This window comes from Daktulosphaira vitifoliae, unplaced genomic scaffold, assembly GCF_025091365.1.
Source record: "Daktulosphaira vitifoliae isolate Bord-2020 unplaced genomic scaffold, ASM2509136v1 Scaffold_1, whole genome shotgun sequence".
NCBI classification, from domain to species: domain Eukaryota; kingdom Metazoa; phylum Arthropoda; class Insecta; order Hemiptera; family Phylloxeridae; genus Daktulosphaira; species Daktulosphaira vitifoliae.
Genome location: NW_026099572.1, coordinates 63619968 through 63631048, shown reverse-complemented (window position 1 = coordinate 63631048; position 11081 = coordinate 63619968). Strand labels below are relative to the sequence as shown.

At 26.2% G+C, this 11081-nt stretch overlaps 1 protein-coding gene across 1 annotated transcript in view; it reads left to right on the top strand.

Moving 5' to 3' along the window:
- Positions 1-7988: 7988 nt before the first annotated feature.
- The window catches only part of LOC126895678 (surfeit locus protein 4 homolog), a 3714-nt gene continuing 621 nt past the window's right edge, over positions 7989-11081 (top strand). Inside the window, exons 1-4 of the mRNA XM_050667827.1 lie at positions 7989-8213; positions 8504-8767; positions 9291-9423; positions 9493-9590. Coding sequence (XP_050523784.1) covers positions 8160-8213; positions 8504-8767; positions 9291-9423; positions 9493-9590 — 549 coding nt within the window. The 5' untranslated portion in view covers positions 7989-8159. The remainder of the gene's footprint in view (positions 8214-8503; positions 8768-9290; positions 9424-9492; positions 9591-11081) is intronic.

Sequence of the window (11081 nt, the reverse complement as noted above, 5' to 3'; positions counted from 1 at the left end):
CTCCTATTTCCTTATCTATATCATGATTAAATGTTTTATGATTTATAAGTGTAATATATGAATAAATATTTATTATAGCAATTAAATATAGTATGAAATTAATACTAAATAATTTAATATTGAAATTTTTTACAAAAAACGTATTTTTTTATTAACTCTGATATCAGTTTTCATGATGAAAACTAAATAAAGTCCTAAATTTTTTTTTAATATTAAAGTATATTACATAGGCTTTAATTTAAGATATATATAAAAGTGTAAGTATTTCCGGAACACTTTCAAAAGTTAAGTTGAAAAATTTATCATTTTGAATACTCCCTTGTGAGCCTATAAAGGGTCAAATTTATAAAAAAATATACTAAATGATTAATAGCTCATAAATTTATTGATAAAAATATTGTTTCAAAAAGTTATGATAGTTTTAGTAAAAAAATTGAAAAAATGTCGAAAATTAGCAATTTTTAAATTTGTAATGTTTTTGGAGACTTCCTCCATTAACAGGGAATGAAGGAAATTTTTTCAATTTTTGAGGGTAATGTCTTCGATTAGATACGATTTGTGATCTTGTGACGTACATTGAAAGAAATCGGCTCGGTGAGAGCTGAAATAAAGTGATAAGACAAAAAAAAATTAAAAAAAACATCACAGTAAAATTAATACTTTCTCAGCGAAGCTAAAATTCTGATGACATCACCATATTCAATGCAAATCAAAATTTAGACTACCCAATTACTATTTATAGAATGTTGTTCGATAAATCAACTTTTATAAATGTCAAGTGTAATAAACTAAGATGTTTGTCTATTATTTAAATTAATATAATTATGAATAAGCGGATGACAATTGAGACAAGATGATTAGCATATTTTAAAATTTTAATATTAAATCCATAGAAGAGGAGTATTCGACGAGTAGTGAACTCTAGCCATAAACATGCTTTCATAATACAAAATCATAAATTAAATACACATAGATAGGACACGGCAATCAAACAATTGGCAACCGATTTTTTGTTAATTTATACCTGTAGAGATAGCGATGTGTATTCTCTCGAGAAATATTAAATATTTTATAATAACTTCCACCTTATTGATATTCAAGTAATAGCCGCGATTATCGATTAACGGCTAACACCGCTAGCGCAAATTAAGATAAGAACCAGTTATTATTAAATGGCAATTGCTTGTATGATTTAAATGAAACATTTCGTTATAATAACAAATTTGATAAAACATAATGTATTTTTTATTTTATTAACATTAATTTATATTTGACTATTATTTGTTTTTTAAATTATCTCTTAGTGTTATGGATCTTAACTTATTATATAACAACTTTCTCGCTACCGAATTATCCACTGTCATGATTTTTATATTATTTGATGTTTAATTTCTTAACTTACCAGTAATCAAATGTAGGTGTGATATTAATTACTAATTACGCATTTTATAAAGTTTTTATATATTAAATTTAGTAATTTATTTGTTCAAGGATACAATGAAATATTAAAAAAAAAACAAATTATAAATATTTTAGAAAAAAATAACTAACAAAATTATTTGCTCATAACTCTTACAGCTTTGCAAATAGCAGTCTAAGAAGAAAAATAAACGGTAGCACAGTGGGGTCGCGGCATAGTGGAGACATTGCATAGTAGGGTCCAGTATAGATTTAATCTGACAGTGATTAAAATCACTATCATAAGAAACGCTTCGATGCAAATCTGTAGATAGTGTTTAATTTTAAAAAATTGATGGATAATTGCAAAAGCAACATCAACTTCTATTAAAATAAAATACAAAACCCATAATTATCATACAAAAATAGTATATTTTTCAATATGGTAGCCATTTGCGTATAGAAGATAGATCGTCGGGACAAATTTTTTTTTTTCATTTTGTAGTACATAAAATAAGCTTTAATTTTATATATGTTTAAAGGACGCAGTATTTCCGGAACATTTTCAAAAATTAAGTTGAAAAAGTTATTTTTTGTAAAAAAGTTACTATTTTAAATCCTCCCAGTGAGCAGAATAAGTGTTAGATTTTCAAAAAAAATTATATCAAATGAAAGGGAAATATCTAAGGTTTCAATACAAAAAAATATTATTTTTATTTGTTCATTTTTGAAAAAGTTATGGCAGTTTTAAGTACAAAAAACATCCCGATAAAATGTAATTTTTATCGCAAACATTACATTTTTTTTTAAATTTTCGACAGCCATTTGCACATAGAAGATAAGATGTCGGGACAAATTTTTTTTTTTCATTTGATAGTATATAACATAACCTTTGATTTGATATATGTTTAAAGGACGCAGTATTTCCGGAACATTTTCAAAAGTTCAGTTGAAAAAGATCTATGTTTTTTACAATATTTTAAGTTTTGAACGCCCCCTATATAAGGGGAAATTGTCCAATTTTAATAAAAAGTATGTCAAATGAAAGATGTACTTATAATGTATTTAGAAAAAAAAAATTTGTGCTGATATATACATTTTTCAAAAAGTTATAGCATTTTTAAGTTGAAAATTTAAAATCGAAAATCGAAAATTTTAACACAAAAATAGTGTTTTTTTAACTACGGCAGCCGTTTAAATGTAGAAAAAAAAGTGTCGGGACAAATTTTTTTTTTTCATTTTGTAGTACATAAAATAAGCTTTAATTTGATATATGTTTAAAGGACGCAGTCTTTCCGGAACATTTTCAAAAATTAAGTTGAAAAAATTAATTTTTGTAAAAAAGTTGCCATTTTAAATCCCCCCCAATGAGCAGGTTAAGTGATAGATTTTCAAAAAAATGATATCAAATGAAAGGTAAATATCTAAGGTTTTAGTATAAAAAAAAATTATGTTGATTTGTTGATTTTTCAAAAAGTTATGGAAGTTTTAAGAAAAAAAAGTGAAAAAATTTCGAAAATTAGCGATTTTTAAATTTGTAATTTTTTTGGATATTTCCCCCATTTGCGGGGAACGAGGGAATTTTTTTCAATTTTTAAGGGTAATGTCTTCAACTAGATACGATTTGTGATCTTTTGACGTATTTTTGAAAGAAATCGGTCCAGTGACAGCTGAGAAAAAGTGGCAACAGAAAAAAAAAAAAAAAAAACACATCATAGTAAAATTAATACCTTCTCAGCTTCGCATCGAAGCTAAAAAAAAAACACATCATAGTAAAATTAATACCTTCTCAGCTTCGCATCGAAGCTAATAAAGCATTTTATTTAAAAAAAAAGTTCTGATCACTAAAAATGATGAAATAAGTTAAGATTTAATATATAAAAATATTAATTTTCTCTTAGAATCTTTAATTTATCCACGATGCCCATCTTATAAAATTTTGACTTCAAGTTCAATATTCTAAAAAGTTTACAATATATTAAAGTTATAGTTAAATATTCCAAGTGTGGTAAGCAGTTTTGTGAAATATTTACTATAAGATATAATTTATTTGTAATTATACTATTTAATTTAAAACTTAGTTGTGTTGTATACGACTTTTCATATAAAAAATGATGAATTATCTGTTGAACATTAGTTACAAAATTTATTAAAATTTCTTTTGGTTTTTTCAACTTACCAGTAGTTATTTGATTTTGTGTTTGAAATGTTTTATAAAAGATTAAAAATTATTTGTCATTGAAAAGAATTGTATCCCCTTTCAGAAATGTATTTTCACATCGTTTACATGAAAATTTATCTAACAATTTTTTATCGAAGTATCCAGCAAAATATACATTTTAGTAGGTCTCTAAAGTTAGTGTAGGATCAGTATTCAGTTGTTCTTGTATAGTAGGACAGGAATTAGAAAAGGAAGATATTTCAAATGTGTCTGAACTATAATCGGAATCAATAGAATTTTCAGTTGTAGGGTTTGTTGATAAACTGAAAAAGTGTTTTCTAAAACATCCTGATTTAACCTACTAGTTATTAAATTATCGTATCCTAAATTTTGCTGTTGCTCAAATAACATTAGAACAGTGTTGATACTCCATAGCAAACCAACAAAACATGAAGGTTTTGCTCTAAATCTCTTAATAGGTTTGATAATCTAAGGTCACTAATAATAATGTTGACTTGTTTTAAAAAGTTTATTTGTTTGGGATATTCACTATATAAAATGCAATAAAAAGGATTTTTATAAAAAAGTTTTGTACTGTTAAGATTGTCAAATAAATCATTCATGTTTTTAAGAAAGTCTGCAGTAACAGCAGATTTTGACAATTTAATTTGTCCAGTACTTATACATGTTTTATTATCACTGCGGACATTGCATTGCCAAAAATTTGTAGCGCTATTTTACAGCTCATTTTTTGAAAAGGGTCAAGTTGAATGTAGCTATTATTAATTTTTAAAAGAGATTTACTGGTTCCATTGTTTTTATCTATGTTTATCTTTCTTTAATATCATTAAATGATACTTGATTGCCTCTATAAATAAAATTGTATTTTAAAAAATTATTTCTTAAACTCTTAAACAAATGCAGTATATCTTAAATTGAAAATATTTTATTTTTTTCCAATTCCAAAAATGGTTTTTCTACAAAAATACCTAAGTTTTTTTAACAAAACTGTATTATTAGTACCTAGATCACAAACTATTGTAGTCACAATTAAACCTATTTGTGACGCTTTTGAAATAACGTCTACAATTAAACTACTAAAATTAGTTTGGTTCATAGAAGTACCAGATAAGAAATATGATAAAGGTAATTTCCACCTGCTCTATAGACCTCGGCAAGAAATACCATAGCTTGAGAAGCAAAATAATTAAAACGACCTTTATATCTTAAATTTTCATAACCCTTAACACAATATAAAACTTTACAGTATTCAAGGAATGTTTTGATTTTCATTTCATCAAATGAAATTAAACAAAAATTTATCTTGGTCGGACATAAGCCAAACTTTAATTTTTTTGTGGTCAAGGTGAGCTGAATTAAAACCTGGTCGGAACTTAGAGTTACCAATCCATCTTTTTATAGATGTTATCCCAGATAAAACTATACCTTGGCAGTCTCTTAAAAACTTATAAGTTATAGGATATTTATAAAATTAATTTAAAGCAAAAGTTTTTCGAGCTAGTGAATAAATTGTTCTCAACTTATTACTACGAAACTTTTACATTTTAGCTAAAGTTTTAGAATTCTTACTTGAATATTTAATTTTTTTTTATCACTTGAACTAGGTTATTTGTACACTTTAATTTGCTTCTTAATTTACTCACAAGAAAAATTTTATTTTTCAATAATTTTTTGAACAATACTTTAAACATTTTTAATAGATATACCTGGACTAGAAATATTTGGTTATTTTTGTTCATAATTGTTCTCCGATCTTTACGAGAAACACGAGTAGATGGCATTTCAGTTAAATTGTTTTAAAAAAATTCTAGTAGTTCGTGACAAAGTAGAAGTTAGGGGTGAAAATTAGTGATGATAAATATCGAATAGTAACTATCGAACTATTCGAAAGTGATTAAAAAAATATTCGATAGTTACACAATATTATATGCTATATTGCTATATATATAATTAATAAATAATTTAATTACATTTTTAAAGTAATTTCAAGGTAATAATGATACTTTTATAAGAAAAAAAAATGTTTATTAAAAAATAATAATTCATGTGTATAACCCCCAATGTAGTCAATAAATTGTTCTAATTCATCATTTTAATTATATTTGATATTTTTATACCTAAGCAGGAGGAAGAGTACGACGTGAAAATATCTAGTCATATAAATAGATCCACACTCTATAGAATTAGGTATTCCATTTAAAACGTGACTGACAAATATTGAAATAAATATAGTTAAAAAAACACGCTTTTAAAGCACATCGAACTAAAAAGTTAGAAATAATTTTTAAAATAAGCTTAAAACAATAATGAACGAAAAATACTAGTATTATTGTGATAAAATCGTCGGGCCCTCAATATACGAAAAATATGGCACAAAGCACCCACGGTTTTATCACAATAATATTAGTACTTTTCGTTCATAATTCTTTTAAGTTTATTTTAAAAATTATTTTTAACTTTTTAGTTCGATGTGCTTTAAAAGCGTGTTTTTTTAAACTATATTTATTTTTCACTTTTTAGTTTCATGTTGTGATAGTAGTTACTATCAATATCTTGGTTGTTACGGGTAACGGGAAATCAGAGTTCGATTCCGGAGAGGGAGTTTGAGAAACGGCTACCATATCCAAGGAAAGTAGGGGGCGCGCAAATTACCCACTCCCGGAACATGGAGGTAGTGACGAAAAATGACGATACGGGAATCATCCCCCATAAACGGAATGAATACACTTTATATCTCCTAATTAGAATAAAGCGTGTTAATATATAAATTTTAATAGTAATTAGAATATATATATATACATGTAAAGCGACTTAAGTACGTAAACGTATCATGCACGAGGTATAGCCTTGTTTTGTGGGCGGGGGGAACGTTATACCTAAGGTACAAACGGTGGCAGCGGCGGTAGGAATATATAAATATATATACGTAAGGCGCATTATATTCGGGTGGTATTGGTCAGTCAAAATAAAAATTTGTTTATATATATATATATATATATATATAATATTGATGATAAGCACGCGTGTACGGGTACGATAACCAAAAATAAATTTATACAGGAATAGTATTGCCGTCGTGTGGTGAGCGAGGAGTGGGGTGGGGTGAATGCGTTATGACGTCCAGTCTGAAGGCCATAGACGACGGAATATGTGGTAACCCGTGGCGCTTGGAGAGTTACAAACATACATACATACAGGTGAAACTAATATAAGCGTGTTAAAACCCAACACAGGGAGGTCGCAACATAGTTGGGACGTTGCATAGTTGGGTCCAGTATAGATTTAATCTGACACTGATTAAAATCACTATCATAAGAAACGCTTCGATACAAATCTGTAACATTTAATTTTAAGAAATTGAGAAAATCGGTGGCCATTTTCACATAAAAGACAAGGTGTTTGGACAAATTTTATTTTTTACTTACAGTACTTAACATATGCTTTACATCAACTTCTATTTCCTTAATTTTACCCATATTAGTAATTCTTTTAATATATAGTATATAATTTTTAAAATTGTTTTCAAATTATTAGCTTCGATGCGAATCTAAGAAGCTCTGGTTTTACTATGATGTGTTTTTTTTTTGTGTCTGTTACCACTTTTTCTCAGCTCTCACCGAACGGATTTCTTTCAACGATACGTCAAAAGTTCACAAATTGTATCTAGTCGAAGACATTACCCTTAAAAATTGAAAAAATTTCCCTCGTTCCCCGTAAATGGGGGAAACCTCCAAAAAAATTACAAATTTAAAAATCGCTAATTTTCACATATATTTTCAATATGTGGTAACAGACACAAAAAAAAACACATCATAGTAAAACCAATACCTTCTCAGCTTCGCATCGAAGCTAAAAAAAGGAGTTTAACATAAGACGACGTCTACAAAAAAAGGAAAAATCATCGGAATCTTGTTAGCCCAGTTGCATCTAAGTCTATGTTGTTAAGATTACAGCAACCTTTAGTAATTAAAATGCCGAATATTTCCATAAGATTAGAACTTTTAAATAACTATATTTGTATTCCCATCATTCCACGAAGTCATATAATTTATAACAATTTGTGTCAAATACCTATTACCGGTTGACGTGGTGCAGCTTTCGTTTATACATAATGTGATGTATTAGGTAATGGAAAACGTTACAAGTTTGCATTCGTGTTTGATGTATGTTACTTTTATATATTAGTAACAAGTATGAAATCGTAATATAAAAATTCATAATCTATAATAAATTACTATAGCATTTATATAAAATAAAAAAATGTAATAGATAATAATTTCATTTAAATTCAGTTTTTGAAACTCAAACTAGTGATTGAACAAATTATTAATCATGTAAAGCTTTTCCACAATGTCGATATTGAAATCGTTCCTACTATCTGATTAATCACATCATCAACACGAACAAATTTCAAAAACAAATATGATCAAATGTAATTAATAATTTCATTGCTATTTACAGAGTTCGATTTTAATAGATTTTGTAAATTAATAATTATGATCTTTATAAAAGTTTGATTTATGCGAAGGGCTGTGAATATTTAATACTAGTTTCATATTATATATTATTAATAGTTATTATGGCTTTCATACCCAAAAATGTCATTGACAAAGCTGAAGATATCTCAGAATTGGTAAATATAATATAATATTATTAAATCTGTGGATTAATTTTATTAATATTTGATAATATATCAATATTATATTTTAATTATTAGTTGATAAATAAATATTCTGTTAATAGAAATTTCTCCAGTATTTTAAAATTTAATTTAATTTACGAAGACTTACACTTTCATTAAATTTAATCTGCCTTTATAAAAGTTTTTAATTGAGAAAATCAATATTAATAATATACTTCACTAACAAATTTTGTTTTAATAAGTTTTTAGTTTCTGTTGTCTAATCTAATATCTTCTTATAGGTAGTAAAAAATTGTAACACTTATTTGCCAACTGCTTCGAGACTATGTTTAATATCAACATTTATTGAAGATGGTCTTCGTATGTATTTTCAATGGTCTGAACAAAGCAAATACATGGATATGTCTTGGAATTGTGGCATGTTTTTAGCAACTATTTTTGTTCTTGTTAATTTACTGGGACAACTTGGTGGATGTGTTCTTATACTGGTACAAAAACATGTGCGAATTGCATGTGGAGTTTTATTTTTTATTGTAGTATTACAGGTAAGATTTAGATTATTACTTGTTATGTTAAAATTGTATTATATTAAGAAACTAATTTTTTTACATTATTAAGAATATGGAAATTAAACTAAAAGATTTTCTACTCTAGTTAACTTAATTATTAAAGCTGTATATAATTATAAATCACACTGAGGTTTAATTTTATTGTATACGCTGAACAGGCTGTTCTATACTAGTTTATACGTGAATAATGTTTCTCAGTAGAAAATATACTATTAATAATATATAAAAAATTGATAAAAATGAAATCAAAAACCAGTTTTGTTGATTCCAATATAGTTTTAGCAATATTAGGCTATTTTATAACTTTTAAGATGGTCAAATAAGTATATTGCCATTAAAAAAAAGTCCTTCTAAGAGATAAAGAATTAACCTAAAAAATATTTAACCACTTATAAATTGAGAAATAAATGTTACTCAACATAGCAATAGAAATCATTAGTAAATTAATATTATGTATACATTTATATAAAAAATTATCAATTTAATTTTTTTGATTTAGACAGTAGCTTACAGTATTCTATGGGATCTACACTTCTTGTTAAGAAATTTTGCATTAATTGGAGCATTATTGTTAGTTTTAGCTGATAGTGAGGTGGAATCCAGACCTTTACTTGCAGGAGTTCCATCATTAGGTATGATTTTGAAGTAACTATTATTGTATAGTCTTATTGTTTGCAACCTTTTTTACTAATTTTTTTTAGGCGAAAATAAACAAAAGAACTATATGCAATTAACAGGCAGATGCTTGATCGCGTTTATGTTTATCACTTTATTGAAATTTGAAATTTCATTTTTCCAGGTAAATGTTGTAATACTATATGAAAAATAAAGGGTAGTACTAAACACATACTTAGTATGTGTTAAGCGTTGATAATGGTAACATTATTACCAAAATACGTATATCCACAATTTTTTAGTAGTTTTTTTGTGGCTTAAATATTTTTAATATAATTTTAATTTTAAATTATTGCCTTTTTATATTTTGTGTAAAGCATATTTTTATCTTTGATTCAAAACTGAATAGTTATTAATTTTACTATGATGTGTTTATTTTTATCTGTCGTAATTTTTTCTCAGCTTTCAATGGATGGAATATTTTTAATAATATGTCAAAGGAACACAAATTTAGTTGAAGAATTATTTTTATTTTTTGAACATATTATCCTCGTTTTATGTAAATAGGGGAAATTTCCCAAAAAATTAATATTTTCAAAATCAGTAAATTTTAACATTTTTTTCTTAAATCAGTCTTAAAAAATATTATTTCTATTGTATGAGTATTTGAGTGGGTTATGATAAAGAAATCATTTTGTATGTTTTTCCTTTTATGCGACATATTTTTTTTAATTTAAAAAATTGTACAAAAGAGAATCTAAGTTGGGCTTACCAATTATCATGAATGTTATATGGTTGAAATTTACATTGAATATAAAGTTCAACTTATTTTGAAATTTTTGCCAATGTCTCTCTTCTAAGTCGAGAAAAATGACTTTAAAAATTTTAATATTATATATTACTATATTTTATGCTAAGTTTAGTACTATAAGAGGGAGTGGGTATGTACCCCATTTAACACTCTTTTACAAGTAGAAAATTATAAAATTGATTTAATTTTTAGTTGAATATTTTTATAGAAAAATTGTTTGCAATTTTTAATGTTAATCCAATATGTATAGTAAAAGGAAGGGCATTTCTAAAATGTTCTTGCTACCAATGATTTATGATAAATTGAGGTAACAAAATATAGAGTAATTTTTTTAATATCTACTTTTAATCACTCAAATTTTTTTAAAATAATAATTATGTTAAGAAAATCTCAAGTGTTAAGCCGACCTTACCGCCGTAGGTGAACGGATGGGTGACCATGTGTACGTTTCTACAGTGACGAAAAAGCACTGTTTCCAGTGCAGGAGGCAATGGGAAATCACTGCACTTAATTTTCCAGGATAAAAAATACTATGACAAGGTTTAGCCTTTAGAAAAAAGAATATATCATCTATACTTATCCCAACTAGGCCACATCCTGAATGTGCTTTTTTTCTTATTTATCATTAATAAGGAAAAAATAAAATAAAATTTTTCATTCTTACTTTTTTCTGAATTTTAATGTCATTTTCTAACCCTTTTCTTACAAAAAATGTTGAAGGTCAATAACAATCTTAAGACAATTCATTGAGTTATAAGCATTTTAATAAATCAAGGGGTTGGATATTTAGTGAGGGTGAGTGCAGCTTTTACTTGTGTATATTTATAATGTATACCCCTACTGTGCTAAACTATATTTATTTTT